The following is a 21,414-nucleotide window of genomic DNA, read 5'->3' as shown; positions in this document are numbered from 1 at the left end:
CATAAATGCACGAAGAACTCACGAACAGGAACGGACTACATCAAACGAACAAACAAACCGAAACAATCCCGTGTGGTGCAACATACACAGACACAGAAGACAATCACCCACAAACAAACAGTGTGAACAGCCAACCTATATATGGTTCTCAATCAGAGGAAACGTCAAACACCTGTCCCTGATTGAGAACCATATAAGGCTAATTACAAGTGACCTAAACATAGAAACACAAAACATAGAATGCCCACCCCAACTCACGCCCTGACCAACTAAACACATACAAAAATAACATAAAACAGGTCAGGAATGTGACAGAACCCCCCCCCTCAAGGTGCGAACTCCGGACGCACCACCAAAAGTCTAGGGGAGGGTCTGGGTGGGCATCTGTCCATGGTGGCGGCTCAGGCTCTGGGCGTGGTTCCCATCCCACCATAGTCAATCCCCGCTTTCGTATCCCCCTCTCAATGACCACCCTCCAAATAAACCCACCAATAAGGGGCATCACCAGGATAAGGGGCATCACCAGGATAAGGGGCATCACCAGTGGACTAAGGGACGGCAGCTCCGGACTGAGGGACGGCAGCTCCGGACTGAGGGACGGCAGCTCCGGACTGAGGGACGGCAGCTCCGGACTGAGGGACGGCAGCTCCGGACTGAGGGACGGCAGCTCCGGACTGGCTGACGGCTCTGGCTGGTCATGGCTCGCTGACGGCTCTGGCTGGTCATGGCTCGCTGACGGCTCTGGCTGGTCATGGCTCGCTGACGGCTCTGGCTGGTCATGGCTCGCTGACGGCTCTGGCTGGTCATGGCTCGCTGACGGCTCTGGCTGGTCATGGCTCGCTGACGGCTCTGGCTGGTCATGGCTCGCTGACGGCTCTGGCTGGTCATGGCTCGCTGACGGCTCTGGCTGGTCATGGCTCGCTGACGGCTCTGGCTGGTCATGGCTCGCTGACGGCTCTGGCTGGTCATGGCTCGCTGACGGCTCTGGCTGGTCATGGCTCGCTGACGGCTCTGGCTGGTCATGGCTCGCTGACGGCTCTGGCTGATCCGGTCTGGCGGAAGGCTCTGGCTGATCCGGTCTGGCGGAAGGCTCTGGCTGATCCGGTCTGGCGGAAGGCTCTGGCTGATCCGGTCTGGCGGAAGGCTCTGGCTGATCCGGTCTGGCGGAAGGCTCTGGCTGATCCGGTCTGGCGGAAGGCTCTGGCTCCGTCTGGCGGAAGGCTCTAGCGGCTCCTGTCTGGCGGAAGGCTCTAGCGGCTCCTGTCTGGCGGAAGGCTCTAGCGGCTCCTGTCTGGCGGACGGCTCTAGCGGCTCCTGTCTGGCGGACGGCTCTAGCGGCTCCTGTCTGGCGGACGGCTCTGAAGGCTCATGGCAGACGGGCGGCTTTGAAGGCTCAGTACAGACAGGCAGTTCATGCGGCGCTTGGCAGACGGACAGTTCAGGCGCCGTTGGGCAGACGGGCAGTTCAGGCGCCGTTGGGCAGACGGGCAGTTCAGGCGCCGTTGGGCAGACGGGCAGTTCAGGCGCCGCTGGGCAGACGGGCAGTTCAGGCGCCGCTGGGCAGACGGGCAGTTCAGGCGCCGCTGGGCAGACGGCAGACTCTGGCCGGCTGAGACGCACTATAGGCCTGGTGCGTGGTGCCGGAACTGGAGGTACCGGGCTAAGGACACGCACCTTCAGGCTAGTGCGGGCAACAACAGGGCACACTGGACTCTCAAGGCGTACTATAGGCCTGGTGCGTGGTGCCGGAACTGGTGGTACCGGGCTGAGGGCACGCACATCAGGGCGAGTACGGGGAGAAGGAACAGTGCGTACAGGGCTCTGGAGACGCACAGGAGGCTTGGTGCGTGGTGCCGGAACTGGAGGCACTGGGCTGGATACACGCACCACAGGGAGAGTGCGTGGAGGAGGAACAGGGCTCTGGAGACGCACAGGAGGCTTAGTGCGTGGTGTCAGCACTGGTGGTACTGAGCTGGGAACACGCACCACAGGGCTAGTGCGAGGAGCAGTAACAGGACGCACAGGACTCTGGAGACGCACAGGAGGCTTTGTGCGTGCTGTAGGCACTGTCTTAACCAGACGGTTAGCACGCTCCTCAGGACGAGTATGGAGAGCTGTTCCCGGTGACATTAACTCACCAACACGTTCATTCGGACGGATGCCGTGCCTCATGCACCAAACCAGTACATCCCTCATAACTCTCTCCTCCAATTTCTCCATTAACTCCTTTACTGTCTCTTCGTCACTCACCTCCAAATCCGTCCTCACCGGCTCCTTACGGTAAGCAGGAGAAGTTGGCTCACGTCTCCCGACTGACCCAACTAAACTACCCGAGAGCCCCCCCCCCCCAAGAAATTTTTGGGTTTGACTTACGGGCTTCCAGCCTTGTTTCCGTGCTGCCTCCTCATATCGCCGCCTCTCTGCTTTCGCTGCCTCCAGCTCAGCTTTGGGGCGGCGATATTCTCCTGGTTGAGCCCAGGGTCCTTTTCCGTCCAATATTTCCTCCCAAGTCCACGAGTCCTGCGATCGCTGTTGCGCTCTCTCACGCCGCTTGATCCATGGTTGGTGGGTGATTCTGTAACGGGTGTCCTCCTCCTCTTCAGACGAAGAGGAGGAGTAGGGATTGGACCAAAGTGCAGCGTGATATTTGGACATAATGAAGTTTATTAAAGTACTGACGAAAACCGAAAACACTTCAACAAACTACAAAATAAGAAAACGACGTAGACAGACCTGAACATGGAACTTACATAAATGCACGAAGAACTCACGAACAGGAACGGACTACATCAAACGAACAAACAAACCGTGTGGTGCAACATACACAGACACAGAAGACAATCACCCACAAACAAACAGTGTGAACAGCCAACCTATATATGGTTCTCAATCAGAGGAAACGTCAAACACCTGTCCCTGATTGAGAACCATATAAGGCTAATTACAAGTGACCTAAACATAGAAACACAAAACATAGAATGCCCACCCCAACTCACGCCCTGACCAACTAAACACATACAAAAATAACATAAAACAGGTCAGGAATGTGACACCAGCAAGTAGCAGCAGTGCAGAAACATGAGGGGGGGGTCAATGTAAATTGTCCGGTGTTGAATATTATATTAAGTCGTTCAAAGAGAAGAATGTGTTGATTAATTCGTGTTTAATGAGTGAGAATTTAAAACAAACTTTACACCCACTACACATTTGCATTGAACCATACTTCTGACATGGATAATTTTGACCCCAGAGGCATATATTTTATCATAGCCAAAATGTGGTTAATTCAATTCTTCCAATTTTTCATGAATTTGTCAATAAACTGGTTCTTAATAAATATAAATCATGGTTTAGTGTTTCTGTATCAAAATGGACTTTTAACAAATTCAAATCCTTTGGAGTCATTTTGACCCCAGCCAAAAGCACCTTTGATAAATAGGACATTTATTTCAAATCAAAATCACATTGTATTGATCACATACATGTTTAGCAGATGTTATTGCGGGTGTAGCGAAATGCTTGTGTTTCTAGCTCCGACAGTGCAGTAATAGCTAACAAGTGATATCTAACAATTTCACAACATATACCCAATACACACAAATCTAAGTATTTGAATCTAGGTTTCTCTGTAGACATGATCCATCCCACCAGAGGGTGGAGGGGCACCTGTATCAGTGGTTTTGACCCGTTAGACACCGGCAGACACACAGTATAGTGCCTTCCATGTACTATCCTAAGATTGGGTTTTCTTTACCACGGATCACGTGACTGTGTACAAAACTGCCAATGGTAGAAAACTCTGCCAGCAGTATACAGTGCATTCGTAAAGTATTCAGACCCCTTCACCTTTTCCACATTTTGTTACGTTACAGCCTTATTCTAAAATGGATTAAATAGAGAAAAAAAAAAAATAATTCCTCCTCATCAATCAGCACACAAAACCCTACAATGACAAACCCAAAACAGGTTTTTAGACATTTTTACAAATGTATTTACTTAAGTATTCAGAACATTTGCTATGAGACTCAAAATTGAGCTCAGATGCATCCTGATTCCACTAATTATCCTTGAGATGTTTCTACAACTTGGAGTCCACATGTGGTAAATTCAATTGATTGTACATGATTTGGAAAGGCACACACCTCTCTATATAAGGTCCCACAGTTCACAGTGCATGTCAGAGCAAAAACCAAGCCACGAGGTCAAAGGAATTGTCCATAGAGCTCTGAGACTTTTTGTGTCGAGGCACAGGTACCAAAAAGGTACGACATAATGTTTGCAGCATCGAAGGTCCCCAAGAACACAGTAGCCTCCATCATTCTTAAATGGAAGTCGTTTGGAACCACCAATACTCATCTTAGAGCTGTCCGCCCGGCCAAACTGAGCAATCAGGGGAGAAGGGCCTTGGTCAAAGAGGTGACCAAGAACCCGATGGTCACTCTGACAGAGCTCCAGAGTTCCTCTGTGGAGATGGGAGGACCTTCCAGAAGGACAACCATCTCTGCAGCACTCCACCAATAAGGCCTTTATGGTAGAGAGGCCAGACGGAAGCCACCCCTCAGTAAAGGTACATGGCAGCCTGCTTGGAGTTTGCCATAAGGCACCTGAAGGACTCTCAGACCATGAGAAACAAGATTTTCTGTTTTGATTAAACCAAGATTAAACTCTTTGGCCTGAATGCCAAGTGTCATGTCTGGAGGAAAATTGGCACCATCCCTACGGTGAAGCATGGTGGTGGCAACATCATACTGTGGAGATGTTTTTCAGGAGCAGAGCAAATTGTCCACTGATATTGGTGTAATTTCTCACCCATTTTGGCTGTATGAAAGTTACTTTCCCCTCAGGCACACACATTTGTTCTTTGTTATTATGAAGGTAATTTGTGTAGAATGTACTTTTCCCCACTCATTCATCCCATGTCTTTACATTGCGTTTGCATATTCAGTGGCCTGACTGCGTCCAGACTATGTCAAAGGCCCATCCTGATAGATCTGAACGTAATGCAGCTTGGAGTGATCGGATGACGGAAGTCACATTTAGGTGCCAGGTGTAGAAGCTCCATATCCTTTACTTTGAGTGTTTTATAGAATATGACTAAATGTGTTTCTGTGTTGCAGGGGCATTTATCATTTTCAGCAAAGTTACTGGGTTGGTTGAAAAGTGATACTAAATCTACATACCATGCACTATTTTGACATAGTGGAAGATATACTGAATGTTTACTGTTTTTCATACTAAGTTAGGTGTTGCTTTTGCACATATTTGTTCATTGGTTTGCAAGATTGTTGATTGGTCAGTCATTGGGTGAATTTGTTTTACAATATGTTCAAATCAAGCTTTATTTATACAGCACATTTCAGACATCGATGCAACACAATGGCTTCACAGAAAAAAATGAAAAAAAGAGGATAAAAAACTGAAGATTAACAACTGAAAGACTAATGAGCATTTTAAGGAAATGCAATTGATTCAAATATGAACAATTGGATGAAATATCCAACCCAAAATATAAGCTTGTTTTACTCCATTGTTTGTTGTTATATTCGCCAGCAGGAAAATCAGAAATGTTGCTCAAACAGAGGAGGGAACTAACAAAGAGTCATTGACAACAACCACAACTAAACAGGTTTTAGGAGGGGCTCTGAAAGACACTATGAGGGTGTCCACTGAAAGTTGACTAGTAACAACAACTGGGACCTAAAAGACACCCACTATGAGACCCACTAAATCTGCCCAAGAAGAGGCAAACAAAAGACAGGAAGTGGAGCAACTAAAGGTGCTGACTCTCCACATCTATCAAGAAAACTAGAACACTGGGCCAGACACTCTTAAATAGAACCTGGGCCAGCTCAGGTGAAACATCTTCCCACTAACGAGATGGACAAACCAGCACAGGTATGTACTGCGTGCTAACGAGCTATACGTGCTAAAGACCAACCTAAAAACATAAGACTCTAACACCTTCCCCTTTAAGACAACAAATATATCCTATATCTTTGTTGGACACGCTTGCTCACCACCAACAGAAAACAACTTACATTTCACATTATAATCAACTACAATGCTTCACCTTCTACAATATAAACATGGTGTCTACTGGCTGTCAACAATTAAAAACAGGAAAAAACACGTACTTCTAAATAATAATATACAATCGTATCTTTTCTCCTTTTTCTTTCTATAGAATCCTAAAACTCACTAGCTTCTAGAATTAGCTCCTTAATATCCGTAGTAACTTTCCACCTCACTGCGGAGCTTCTCTCTTTTCAGGGTTCACTCAATAGGCATGTTGTTGGATCGGGACCCAGTCCACAATGTCATGCTCTAGTACATTTGGGTTGGCATATCTGAGAATGAACCCTGATATTTTAAAAGCAGGGCAACAATGTCAATATAATTGTACCAAAAATTGTCAGTTGGTTGCATGAATAATTATGATTACTAAATGTTAAATGAATTGTAAATATGAAATCAAAATGTACACTCCTTTGTTAATATGTATTGGCAATAATTAACTTAATGGTGAGGCATGGAATAATAAAAAAAAAATTTTTTGTCAGGCTGGATGTTTGAAATATGAGTAGGTGATTTGAGTCATGCTTCTTCAGTAGTAGAATAAAGACAATTAGCATTTGAATGTTGTCAATAAATACTGGACTGATGTAAGATTGTTAGTCAAAATGATTATAGACCAATTCATTATATTGCGTCCATGTGTATAAGCTGCAAGTACGTTGAAATTAAGTTGTTTTCAAGTCATTGAAAAAAAACGACCGAAAATACATATTTTTAACTTTCAATTAAAACCGAAAGTATATTGGACATCGGGCATCTTCTTCTTTTCAACGTCTTTTCAATTACATTTTCCTAGGTGGGATATTTCATTGATATCATGAAACAATTCCTTCATGTATGTATTTTTTGATGTTTGATCAGATGTCTTTTCTCAGAGTATCTCTTGTTACATTTATCACAGTTACAAAATTTCTCCCGTGTGTGTTCTCTGGTGTATAGTCAGATATCCAGATGTACTAAAACTCTTCCCACATTGACCACAGCTATAAGGTTTCTCTCCTGTGTGTGTTCTCTGGTGCACTGTCAGATGGCCAGATTGAACAAAACTCTTCCCACATTGACCACAGCTATAAGGTTTCTCTCCTGTGTGTGTTCTCTGGTGCACTGTCAGATCGCTAGATTGACCAAAACTCTTCCCACATTGACCACAGCTATAAGGTTTCTCTCCTGTGTGTGTTCGTTGGTGTACAATTAGATGGCTAGATGTACCAAAACTCTTCCCACATTGATCACAGCTAAAAGGTTTCTCTCCTGTGTGTGTTCTCTGGTGTACAATTAGATGGCTAGATGTAGTACAACTTTTCCCACATTGATAACAGCTATACGGTTTCTCTCCTGTGTGTATTCTCTGGTGCACTATCAGGCTTTCTGTTTGAGTAAAACTCTTTCCACATTGACTACAGCTATAAGGTTTCTCTCCTGTGTGTATTCTCCGGTGCACTATCAAGGAGTTTGAGACAGTAAATTTCTTCCCACATTGATCACAGCTAAAAGGTTTCTCTCCTGTGTGTGTTCTCTGGTGTACAATTAGATGGCTAGATGTAGTATAACTTTTCCCACATTGATAACAGCTATATAATTTCTCTCCTGTGTGTGTTCTCTGGTGTGATTTCAGGCTGCTTGACTCAGTAAATCTCTTCCCACATTGATCACAGCCAAAATATTTCTCTCCAGTGTGAATTATTTGATGTATTTTAAGGTCCCCTGAAGAGTTGAATCTCTTCCCACAGTCAGAGCAGCAATGAGATTTCTTTCCTGTGGGTCTCTGCTGGTGTTTCTTGAGGTGTTCTGATCTGGAGAGACTCTTCTCTGCCTCGTCAGCTTCATGATGTTGTTGAGACTCCCCAGAGGATCCACGATAGTCACATCTCTCTCCTGTGTGAACAACAAAGTTAAACAGATGGTTAAAGGCCTACAAACAACAAAAATCCACTGTTTATTTGAAGTAAAAGGTGATGCCCAGAGCATACCCATGAAGTTGTACAACAATTGACGTCTGTTAAATTATTAAGACAGTCAAGTTAGCAACAAGTCATTTTGTCTTGTTTACACATTAGAGGTAACTAGAAATAAGTTAGTAACGTTTTTGAAATCCTAAGCAGTGTGCCAGATGACTTTTGGTCTCCAATATTGGCCCCTTTCTGTGTTTGCTAAAATTGCGGCACGAGGCCGATGCGCACACAATTTGATTGCAGAAACGCCTCCCTGCTAATGAGGAAACCGCTAGTTATGGATGTAGTATATCTGCCTGGAGCAAAAATGGTAAGCGAAGATTTTAGTTTTCACAATGTATTCTGAAAATTACAGCTCACTATCAGCGCAAGATCAGGAGTGCTACTCAAGGAAACGTACATTAAGTTTGTGTGTCTATTCACTAATTCACCACCGTGGTGGAAAACTCAGGGGAGTTCTCATAGGCTGACAGCAAAAATAGTCTCCATTTACAGGTTGAATATGAGTACATTTCACATATCTTTTGGATTACAATTGTAACACTCGTTTGAATGTCCTGCTGAATATAATGTTTGTGTTATTGTTGCAAATCAACTGCTTCGTACTTAAAAAACACTTAAAATGCTATTTGGCTAGCTTTACTATCAGCCTGACAATGAGTGTTTGTCCACTAAGTGTTTGCCAAATTGGACCCATAACTTCACCTAACAACACAGACCTACTGTAGGACCCATAACTTCAACTAACAATAACATAGACCTACTGTAGGACCCATAACTTCACCTAACAACAACAGACCGAGGACTATAAATCATTTAATATTTCAGGTGAAACATGGAAACTAAAATGTCTTTGTCATGACATTTCATAACCTGATCACCAGATAATTTTGTCAATAATCCCACTAAGCTACCCTGTAATGTGTTGTCAATCTAAATGTCCTGAATAAAGGAAAATAGCTCTGTGTGTTGTACAATAGCCTATCCATCAAGGAACAGTTCTCTACACATTATGAGCTAAGTATCTCTGTGCGCAAACAGAGTAACGAGACACTACTGTAAATGAAGTAGACAATAACACATTATAAACATCAATTTGTTTGGGATGTTGGATCCAACGTGGAGCACGGCATAACTGTCTTTACCAGTGTAATGAATGAAGAAGCACTTTGGTTATTGTTGCATGTTGTGATGTTTGTCATGTGACTGTCATTCAGAAAATGATGTCCTGGATCAGCTGATGATAGTTGAACATGTGACTGTAACTAAATTGCTACAGTATTAAGTATAATGTGTAATTATTGAAGAACCGCGTTAATGACAGCATCGATTTGGGTGTTGTCAATAAAATTAAGGTGACTCTCAGTTACAACCATTGGATTTAGCAAACTCTGAAATTATTTAGGATCTGTGCCCATGAAAACTGTTTTCCCAGAGTAATACAAGGAGCCACTAACTACTGTTCCCTGAAGGAGGGAAACGAGGTACAACATACAATTAAATCCACACCTCGCTGGAAGCCCCGCCTTCCACAGGTGGATGAGCGTGTGGCTTGGACTTATTCCTTCAATTTAATACCGCTCTTCATCCACCCAGGAAGGGGCGGCGCCAAACAGGTGTTTTATCTTGTTTCCCTCCGTCAGGGAACAGTAGTTAGTGGCTCCTTATATTACGCTCCCTTTCAGTCGGTCAACTTCGGTACAACATACTATTGGGAAATACAATCCCTCCCCACGCCGACCCAAATGGATACTAAATTAAACGACCCTTGGCAGACCACACAGACCTGACCCCAAAAGATGTGTCAGTTTTGTCAATGTATTCATTGTCTTTTGTTTGAAACACTCCTGTCAATGTTGAGTAAGGACGCACACCTGCTTACCCATATAGAAGTAGGATTAATCTATCTGGCCTGCACACAAATGTTGGCCTATAAATGTGCCCATTTGGGGATGTCTGATAGTATTTCTGATTGTCTATAACGCTGCACCACTAATGAGCTGTGGAGCTTCTCAAATAATTTCTCTCTTCACCTCAAACAGCAAGTAAACAAAGTCTAATCAAAATCAATTGCAAATGAGAATAGTTCCTTAAAGTATTCAAAAAATATTTCCAGCTCTCGCCCTTTCGATAACCACTCGGCACGAAAGGGAAAAATGTAATGCGCTGATCCTTTGGAAATGTCAAAATACCTGATTACTTCTTATCCCTTTCACAAATAGCCGACACCTGTGTCTGTCCCAAACTCACTGGCGAGGGAAACTGAGAGCCCAGAATATTTTATACAATGTTTCAAGTTCGTTGTAGACAGGCCGTGTGATTTATGATCAATGTTATGAAAAATTTATCAATGGTGGAACAAACTCCCTCACGACGCCAGGTCAGCGGAGTCAATCACCACCTTCCGGAGACACCTGAAACCCCACCTCTTTAAGGAATACCTAGGATAGGATAAAGTAATCCTTCTAACCCCCCCCCCCCTTAAAAGAGTTAGATGCACTATTGTAAAGTGGTTGTTCCACTGGATATCATAAGGTGAATGCACCAATTTGTAAGTCGCTCTGGATAAGAGCGTCTGCTAAATGACTTAAATGTAAATGTAAATTTATAGGATATTTATTTGCAATGTTTTTGGCTTTGGCTTTATGTAGGCTATTTTTTTACATAGTTGGCAATGGCAATAAAAGTTACTTTTAGATTTGTATAATTTTCATTTAGATTTAGATAGAATGTAGATTAATCACAGACAATGGTTTTGAGATACTATTATCAATTAAACTAAACTGTTCCATGAAAATGTGCATATTAAAACATAACTGGCACGCAAATTTGTAGAAAAGGTAAGATAAATTTGCACTCCAAATGTAGGTTGCCGACTGCTTGTGAAGCCTATTACCAGCAACGTCAGAATTTATGAAGGCCAGCAGGAGGAGGTGGCTCGGGAAGAGTTTCTTCTCTTCTGGTTGGGCTGTATTGATGTAATGGCATGAAAAAAAATATGCTGAAAATTATACGACTTATCAACAGCTCTACAATTTGACCCCCACAGGAAATCTACACTGGCAATTCTAGAATATACTATGTAGCCTAGAAACCTGGTTAAACTATCGATTATGACATCATGGATGAATTCTAGAAAATACTATATAGCCTAGAAACCTGGTTAAACTATCATTATGACATCATGGATTAATTCTAGAATATACTATCTAGCCTAGAAACCTGGTTAAACTATCATTATGACATCATGGATGAATTCTAGAATATACTATATAGCCTAGAAACCTGGTTAAACTATCATTATGACATCATGGATGGCCAGTCCGTGAATTCAGGGGGTAGCCCTGAGCTGAACTCAAACCTGGGTCCAGCGACTGTCAAGGCAACACCTTATAACTATTACGCCAAGATGGCCGAACTTCTTGAAGAGGTAGCTGGGTGTTGGGTTACGGTTGCTACAATAGCTTTCTCTATGAATTTGAGAGTGGTTACATTTCTCCAGCCCCCATCCTTCAGCTGTTAACCAAAACAAGTCTCTGGGCAGCCATTTTGTTGCTGTTTAAAAACTAGGTTGCCCCTTTAAAAAAGCCACACCAATCAACCAATCTGCAGTTCAAACAATAACAAAGCTGTCATTCCACCACTGTTTTGGTAATACAATGATGGATGGGGCTGGAGAAATGTAACTACTCTCAAATCAATAGACAGACCTATGGAGGCAAGGACTGACCATCCATGATATCAACATTATAGTTTTAACCATGTTGAGGCTATACAGTGTTGGTTTACATTGTTTCTAAACAATGGAGTAAAAAAAAGCTTATTTGGGGTTCTGATGGGGTACAACAGTTGAACTAAGCTCATGAGGCATGTGTTATATTCTTCAAGAATCAATGGCTATAAATTAATAATTTAAAGTCCAAATATGGATGTAGCAATTGCATATTTCCGCTTTAACACCACACATCAGTTCAACAACTGCAGAGTTTGTGCCTCTGTATTTCAGACAGTACTTACTAGTGTTAATCAGGGCCCGGTTTCCCAAAACCATATTACGGCTAAGTTCATGCTTAGAACCATAAGATGCCTTAAGATTCGTTTGGGAAACCGGGACCAGAAATTCAGTTTCCTCCTCCTTTCTGGATGTGACAGTCTTCTCCTCCTCCTCTTTCTCTCCAAAAACTGCATCGTCCTCTTTCTCTACCTCCTCTTCTTTTACTGTAACATCCCCCTCCTCTTTCACTGTGAACGCGTCTTCCTCTTCTTTCACTGCAACTTCTTTCACTTCTTCTTTCACTGTAACAACCTCACCCTCTACTTGTTTTACTGTAACAGACTCCTCTTCCGTCTCCTCTTTCACGAGAGCTTCTTTCTCCATCCAGCAGACCTCTTCTTTACCAAGAGGAGAGTAGCTTAGTGAGCTCATGGTCGGGGATGTTCGCTAGCTAGGCTAATGCTAACTTAGCAAACCAGCTAGCTGACAAACAACGTAAATATATAATTGAATGGGCCAATAAGTAAATACGACAGAAATGTGCTTAATACACAGCGACTAATATACACCAAAACAGTGTAAAGGTCGTGAATGTTGTAGCTATGTTTGCTAGAAAGCTACGCAGGTGTCTGACTAGCTGTTGTTGTTGAAGAAGCGTCCCGGCCACTAGATTAAACGTCACACTGGCAGCATCGCTTGAACCTAAAATAGGCACATCGCCATCTGCTGACTGGAGTGGGCAACGCAGTTGAGGAACTTCGTTAAGTAACCTCATGGTCGGAGATGTTAGCTAGCTAGGCTAATGCTAACTTAACCAGTCCGCTAGCTGACTAATAACAACAACACCGTAAATATGAAATTAAATCGGATAACAAACTAGACGACAGAAGTGGGTTTAAAACACAGTGGCTAATAAACACGAAAGGGTCTAAAGAGATTTATTGGTTCGGCTATTTGGGCTAGCAAGCTACCGAGGTGGCTGACTAACTTTTGCTGCTGTTGAAAGAAGCGACACGTCCACTAGATTATACGTCACACTAGCAGCATTGTCTTAAATTCCCACACTTCCATTTGCTGACTGGAGTGGGTAACGCAGTTGAGTAAAATGTATATTTAAATTTTCAGACGAAAAGTTAAAGTTTAGGAAGCATGAGTTTTTACTCACCAGTATAACAACACAGTGTGGTTAAAGACTTAGTAGCCTAGTTGTATTGAATATCTGGTTACCTATAAGCACAAACAGTTATGTTTTTGCGTTATTACATATTTATTATATAACATAATATACACTTCTGGTCAAAAATTTTAGAACACTTACTCAAGGGTTTTTCTTTATTTTACTCGTTTCTAAAAATTGTAGAATAATAGTGAAGACATCAAAACTATGAAATAACACATATGGAATCATGTAGTAACCAAAAAAGTGTTAAATCAAAATATATTTTATATTTGAGATTCTTCAAATAGCCACGCTTTGCCTTATTGACAGCTTTGCACACTCTTGGCATTCTCTTAACCAGCTTCACCTGGAATGCTTTTCCAACAGTCTTGAAGGAGTTCCCACATATGCTGAGCACTTGTTGGCTGCTTTTCCTAGACTCTGCGGTCCGATTCAGGGAGCCGTCAATTGGACTCATTCCTCAATGTGTCTACCTGACCCATCAAATAGTATTTCAAGTAATTTGCAGAGTCAGGTGGTTTTGGTAATGAATGTTACAATGGGTAGGAATTCAAACATGTCTGCCACTTGTGTTGAATCAAAGTTGTCCATAGATGTTTTCCAACAGCCTTGATTTAGTCCTGATAATATTCTTTCTTTTGACCTTGATCACTAGATGTATTCATCTACAATAACTGGTCTAGCTTGGTCACTAGATGTATTCATCTACAATAACTTGTCTAGCTTGGTCACGAGACGTATTCATCTCCAATAACTGGTCTAGCTTGGTCAATAGATGTATTTATCTATAATAACTGGTTTAGCTTGGTCACTAGATGTATTCATTTACAATAACTGCTCTAGCTTGGTCACTAGATGTATTCATTTACAATAACTGGTCTAGCTTGGTCACTAGATGTATTCATCTACAATAACTGGTCCAGCTTGGTCACTAGATATATTCATCTACAATAACTTGTCTAGCTTGGTCACGAGACGTATTCATCTCCAATAACTGGTCTAGCTTGGTCAATAGATGTATTTATCTATAATAACTGGTTTAGCTTGGTCACTAGATGTATTCATTTACAATAACTGCTCTAGCTTGGTCACTAGATGTATTCATTTACAATAACTGGTCTAGCTTGGTCACTAGATGTATTCATCTACAATAACTGGTTTATCTTGGTCTCTAGATGTATTCATCTACAATAACTGGTGTAGCTTGGTCACTAGATGTATTCATCTTCAATAACTGGTCTAGCTTGGTCACTAGATGTATTCATCTACAATAACTTGTCTAGCTTGGTCACTACATGTATTAATCTACAATAACTGGTCTAGCTTGGTCTCTAGATGTATTCATCTACAATAACTGGTCTAGCATGGTCACTAGATGTATTCATCTTCAATAACTGGTCTAGATTGTTCACTAGATCTATTCATCTACAATAACTGGTCTAGCTTGGTCTCTAGATGTATTTATCTACAGTAACTGGCCTAGCTTGGTCTCTAGATGTATTCATCCACAATACCTGGTCTAGCTTGGTCACTAGATGTATTCATCCACAATAACTGGTCTAGCTTGGTCACTAGATGTATTCATCTACAATAACTGGTCTAGATTGGTCACTAAGATGTATTAATTTTCAATAACTGGTCTAGCTTGGTCAATAGATATATTCGTCCACAATAACTGGTCTATCTTGGTCACTAGATGTATTCATCTTCAATAACTGGTCTAGCTTGTTCACTAGATCTATTCATCTACAATAACTGGTCTAGCTTGGTCTCTAGATGTATTTATCTACAGTAACTGGCCTAGCTTGGTCTCTAGATGTATTCATCCACAATACCTGGTCTAGCTTGGTCACTAGATGTATTCATCCACAATAACTGGTCTAGCTTGGTCACTAGATGTATTCATCTACAATAACTGGTCTAGATTGGTCACTAAGATGTATTAATTTTCAATAACTGGTCTAGCTTGGTCAATAGATATATTCGTCCACAATAACTGGTCTAGCTTGGTCACTAGATGTATTCATCCACAATAACTGGTCTAGCTTGGTCACTAGATGTATTCATCTACAATAACTGGTCTAGCTTGGTCTCTAGATGTATTCATCTACAATAACTGGTCTAGCTTGGTCTCTGGATGTATTCATCTACAATAACTGGTCTAGCATGGTCACAACATGTACTCATCTACAATAACTGGTCTAGCTTGGTCACTAGATGTATTTATCTACAATAACTGGTCTAGCTCGGTCACTAGATGTATTCATCTACAATAACTTGTCTAGCTTGGTCATTACATGTATTCATCTACAATAACTGGTCTAGCTTGGTCACTAGATGTATTCATCTACAATAACTGGTTTAGCTTGGTCACTACATGTATTCATCTACAATAACTGGTCTAGCTTGGTCACCAGATGTATTCATCTACAATAACTTGTCTAGCTTGGTCATTACATGTATTCATCTACAATAACTGGTCTAGCTTGGTCACTAGATGTATTCATCTACAATAACTGGTTTAGCTTGGTCACTACATGTATTCATCTACAATAACTGGTCTAGCTTGGTCACTAGATGTATTCATCTACAATAACTGGTCTAGCTTGGTCACTAGATGTATTCATCTACAATAACTGGTTTAGCTTGGTCACTACATGTATTCATCTACAATAACTTGTCTAGCTTGGTCACTACATGTATTCATCTACAATAACTGGTCTAGCTTGGTCACTAGATGTATTCATCTACAATAACTGGTCTAGCTTGGTCACCAGATGTATTCATCTCCAATAACTGGTCTAGCTTGGTCACCAGATGTATTCATCTCCAATAACTGGTCTAGCTTGGTCACTAGATGTATTCATCTACAATAACTGGTCTAGCTTGGTCACTAGATGTATTCATCTACAATAACTTGTCTAGCTTGGTCACTACATGTATTCATCTACAATAACTGGTCTAGCTTGGTCACTAGATGTATTAATTTACAATAACTGGTCTAGCTCGGTCACTAGATGTATTCATATACAATAACTGGTCTAGCTTGGTCTCTAGATGTATTCATATACAATAACTGGTCAAGCTTGGTCTCTAGATGTATTTATCTACAATAACTGGTCTAGCTTGGTCTCTAGATGTATTCATCCACAATACCTGGTCTAGCTTGGTGACTAGATGTATTCATCCACAATAACTGGTCTAGATTGGTCACTACATGTATTCATCTACAATAACTGGTCTAGCTTGGTCTCTAGATGTATTCATCCACAATAACTGGTCTAGCATAGTCACTAGATGTATTCATCTTCAATAACTGGTCTAGCTTGGTCACTAGATGTATTCATTTATAATAACTGGTCTAGCCTGGTCACTAGATGTATTCATTTACAATAACTTTGCTCATCAGACAGATCTGTCCACTACCTTTTTGGTATCATTACGTTGAACCGTTACATTTCTCAGCTCATCCATCCCTGGGGCATCGTTTGACCTTAGTCTGTTTTCTTAATGGGGCCATGCTTATCAACAATACTCATAAATAATTTCATAAACACACTCAGTGCCCTTTCAGGATCATCCTCACTACACACTTCCAGCCATCGCACATTCTGAACCTCATCCACAAGTGAGTCCTGACTGAACCTCTTGTAGGGCCTTGGTTAGATTACTTTAGGATCAGTCTTTGGCATGAGTCCTGGCTGAACCTCTTGTAGGGCCTTGGGTCGGTTACTTTAGGATCAGTCTTTGGCATGAGTCCTGACTGAACCTCTTGTAGGGCCTTGGGTAGGTTACTTTAGGATCAGTCTTTGGCATGAGTCTTGACTGAACCTCTTGTAGGGCCTTGGGTAGGTTACTTTAGGATCAGTCTTTGTTATTTGTGTTTTTCTCTTGAGTGTCACCAAGTTCTGATCACCACTGCTACAGCTTTAGAATAATGTTTAGCCATGTTGGTAAAAATATGATCAATACAGGTTGATGATGTGGTATCAGACTTAGTGAACATTCTGGTTGGTAGTGTCACCTTGGGTAATGTTACAACCATTGGCCACAGAAAGAAGCTTTTTCCTCAGTGGACAGTTGGTGGTGGTAAACTAGTCAATATTCAAATCACGCCAAAAATAAATTTCCCTGTTCTCATCAGATACTTTATCCAACATTTGACAGATTCCATCAAGATATTTCCCATCAGCACAAGGAAGCCTGTAGCAGCAGCCAACTAGTATATGTTTCATATGTGGTAAATGTACCTGGAACCTCAATTTCATTCAGCACTAAAGGTGCTACATGTAGAATGTCTCCCCCATGTGGAAGTTAGGTGAACTGCATCAACTAGCCTGTATTCCAAACTCCCCCCATCACACTTCCCTGTAACATGGTGAAATGCAACAACTAGGCCGCATTCCAAACTCCCCCATCACACTTCCCTGTAACAAGGTGAACTGCAACAACTGGGCCGCATCACACTTCCCTGTAACATGGTGAACTGCAACAACTAGGTCGCATTGCAAACTCCCCCATCACACTTCCCTGTAACATGGTGAACTGCAACAACTAGGCCACATTCCAAACTCCCCCCATCACACTTCCCTGTAACATGGTGAACTGCAACAACTAGTCTGCATTCCAAACTCCCCCCATCACACCTCCCTGTAACATGGTGGAAAGGTCAGTGGGGTAGGGACGTCTGAAGGATCCCGGATAGCACGGACTATAGTGGAGACTATTTTACTTTCAGTTTCGTCCACCAACTTCAAACAGCCATAAAAACGAAGTTTTTTTATTGAGAATATATTTCACACCGATTTAGATGGTACAATGATTCCCTACACTATTCACTACTTGTTTTCTCACATAAACTGATATTGATTGAAGAGTGTAGATTTCTACATTGGCTGCTTGCCCCAGTCTGCCATTGTTCGTTGTGATCGAGAAGGCTTTTAGTGACACCGATGGCAGAGGGAGGGTTTTCCCATCTTGACAACAGAAGCCAGTCTGGCTTTTGCTGTCAAACAGAAAGAGATTTTGACACAAAATAAAATAAAAATGTGAAGGAATATTGTGAAACACGATCATTCCACTATTAATGCAGATATTATGGACATTTTATTTAAAACATGTAATACAATTATAATTGTAGCTCCTTTAATTTAGACCCAAAATGTATTTGCTATAATGTGTGCCATTGCCCAGCTATTACTAGATCATAAAGGAACAATTGTCCAGACAGAGGAATGAGTTTACGAATTGACGGTTTATTAACCCAACTTTACACAGGCTACTGCTTGGCCGTAGCCCACGCCAAATAAATGAAAGATAACCACAAGCCAACCGTGACCTTCTCTTGTGAAGGCCAGACGTAAGAGAGAGAACAATGGCTAAACCTGGTCTTAACTTCCAATGCTCCATCCCCCTGCCCAACCCCCCTCCACGCCACTCCGCCAACCGCCAGGATGCCCGGCATCAGAACATTCCAGGCATTCCCGTGATTGGCAGATAGCAGGTTGATTGGCATGTCGGACCCCGCGAACACTGGGTACTGGTAAGTACAACACAACCACCTACTAGCCTAGGACATTTTATTTAAAACATGTAATTAAATTATAATTGTAGCTCCTTTAATTTAGACCCAAAATGTATTTGCTTTAATGTGTGCCATTGCCTTTAATGTGTGCCAAAATGGACAGGCGACTATGTGAGACTCAGCCTTTAAATTAAGTTTTATGGAATGTTAACTTTGATTGCCTTCAATGAAAATGATAGACCTTTCAAACATGGAATGCAACGTTGAACGGAACATTATTGTCAAGTGACTTGATGTCTACCGTGCCAAAGAGATTGATAGGTGGGAGTGTCAAGTGTGTTGATATAGCGGTAATAATGTCAAAATTACACTTTTAACAACCATCAGAATTGTTTAAAAAAAAAGTTATGCCTGAGTGGTGCAGCGGTCTAAGGTACTGCGTCGAAGTGCTAGAGGCATCACTACAGATCCCGGGCTGTACCACAACCTGCTGTTGTGGGCGGCACACAATTGGCCAAGCGTCGTCCGGGTTAGGGGAGGGTTTGGCCGGGGGGGGGCTTTACTACTCTAGCGACTCCTTGTGGCGCCTGCAGGCTGACCTCGGTCGTCAGGTGAACAGTGTTTCCTCCGACATATTGGTGCAACTGGCTTCCGGGTTAAGCGGGCAGGTGTTAAGAAGCGCGGTTCGGTCATGTTTCAGAGGACGCATGACTCGACCTTCGCCTCCTGAGCCCGTTGGGGAGTTGCAGCGATGAGACAATATTTTATTTAAAAAATGTATTTAACCTTTATTTATACTGTTTTTTTCTCATTGAGAACATCTATTTTCCAAGAGAGACCTGATCCAATAGCAGCAGGGGGAACAACGTTTCAGACAAAACAACTTACATACATTAACACAACATTAAACAAAACTATAAACACATATACAGTACAACAAAAACATTTTACATTAAAAACACGAAAGTCTTGACTAAAAACAGCTGGCCTAAAAACAATTACACTCTTCTATGATATATACATTGATTAAGTGTTTAAACTCCACCAATGAAACTAGATCATCAAATTTTTATATCGAATTTGGGGAGAAAAAACAGGGGTAAAATTATAAAAAATGCCGAAATTGGTTGTTCCCCACCATTTGCAACAATGTCACTGAGCACCATCACTATCTTTCCTTCGTGGATCTCCTGCATGTTTACATATCTGGCATTACTCATCTCACATGTATATAGTGTATTCTATCCTATTCTACTGTATCTTAGTCTATGTATTACTCATCTCATATGTATATACTGTATTCTATCCTATTCTACCTTATCTTAGTCTATGCATTACTCATCTCATATGTATATACTGTATTCTATCCTATTCTACTGTATTTTAGTCTATGTATTACTCATCTCATATGTATATACTGTATTCTATCCTATTCTACCTTATCTTAGTCTATGCATTACTCATCTCATATGTATATACTGTATTCTATTCTATTCTACTGTATCTTAGTCTATGCTGCTCTGACATCGCTCGTCCAAATATTTATATATTCTTAATTCCATTCCTTTAGATTGTGCGTATTGTTAGATATTACTTGTTAGATATTACTGGACTGTTGGAGCTAGGAACACAAGCATTTCGCTACACCTGCAATAACATCTGCTGAACATGTGTATGTGAGAAATAAAATGTGATTTGATGTATATACAGTTGAAGTCGGAAGTTAACATACACCTCAGCCAAATACAATTAAACTCAGTTTCTCACAATTCCTGACATTTAATCCAAGTAAAAATTCCCTGTCTCAGGTCAGTTAGGATCACCACTTTATTTTAAGAATGTGAAATGTCAGAGTAATAGTAGGGAGAATGATTTATTTCAGCTTTTATTTCTTTCATCACATTTCCAGTGGGCCAGAAGTTTACATACACTCAATTGGTATTTGGTAGCATTGCCTTTAAATTGTTTAACTTGGGTCAAACGTTTCGGGTAGCCTTCCACAAGCTTCCCACAATAAGTTGGGTGAATTTTGGCCCATTCCTCCTGACAGAGCTGGTGTAACTGAGTCAGGTTTGTAGGCCTCCTTGCTCGCACACACTTTTTCAGTTCTGCCCACAAATTTTCTATAGGATTGAGGTCAGGGCTTTGTGATGGCCACTCCAATACCTTGACTTTGTTGTCCTTAAGCCATTTTGCCACAAATTTGGAAGTATGCTTGGGGTCATTGTCCATTTGGAAGACACATTTGCGACCAAGCTTTAACATCCTGACTGATGTCTTGAGATGTTGCTTCAATATATCCACATATTTTTCCATCCTCATGATGCCATCTATTTTGTGAAGTGCACCAGTCCCTCCTGCAGCAAAGCACCCCCACAACATGATGCTGCCACCCCCGTGCTTCACGGTTGGGATGGTGTTCTTCGACTTGCAAGCCTCCCCCTTTTTCCTCCAAACATAATGATGGTATTATGGCCAAATAGTTATATTTTTGTTTCATCAGACCAGAGGGCATTTCTCCAAAAAGTATGATCTTTGTTCCCATGTGCAGTTTCAAACAGTTGTCTGGCTTTTTTATAGAGGTTTTGGAGCAGTGGCTTCTTCTTTGCTGAGCGGCCTTTCAGGTTATGTCGATATAGGACTCGTTTTACTGTGGATATAGATACTTTTGTACCTGTTTCCTCCAGCA

The 21,414-nt window shown here is 41.8% G+C and overlaps 2 protein-coding genes across 2 annotated transcripts in view; both read right to left on the bottom strand.

Moving 5' to 3' along the window:
* LOC139547169 (zinc finger and SCAN domain-containing protein 16-like) overlaps positions 1-21,414 on the bottom strand; it is a 223,489-nt gene that overhangs the window by 21,866 nt on the left and 180,209 nt on the right. The gene's annotated exons all lie outside the window — the stretch shown is intronic.
* Positions 3,147-13,025, bottom strand: LOC139547170 (zinc finger protein 180-like). Its single transcript, XM_071356228.1, has 2 exons — positions 12,045-13,025; positions 3,147-7,950 (listed from the first exon to the last, which is right to left on the bottom strand). Exons 1-2 carry the CDS (start codon positions 12,451-12,453, stop codon positions 6,977-6,979), a joined length of 1,383 nt encoding a protein of 460 aa, XP_071212329.1. The 5' UTR covers positions 12,454-13,025; the 3' UTR covers positions 3,147-6,976.

Source organism: Salvelinus alpinus, chromosome 20 (genome assembly GCF_045679555.1).
Source record: "Salvelinus alpinus chromosome 20, SLU_Salpinus.1, whole genome shotgun sequence".
NCBI lineage: Eukaryota > Metazoa > Chordata > Actinopteri > Salmoniformes > Salmonidae > Salvelinus > Salvelinus alpinus.
The sequence above is the reverse complement of the archived record's forward strand: the minus strand, read 5'-3'. Positions and strand labels throughout refer to the sequence as shown.

Bases quoted from the DNA above. Each gene is read 5' to 3' on its own strand.
- LOC139547170 (XM_071356228.1), bottom strand. From the start codon at position 12,453: ATGAGCTCACTAAGCTACTCTCCTCTTGGTAAAGAAGAGGTCTGCTGG. The intron at 7,951-12,044 runs GTAAGTACTGTC...TTGTTCACACAG, and splicing joins CCGGGCCCTGATTAACACTA to GAGAGAGATGTGACTATCGT.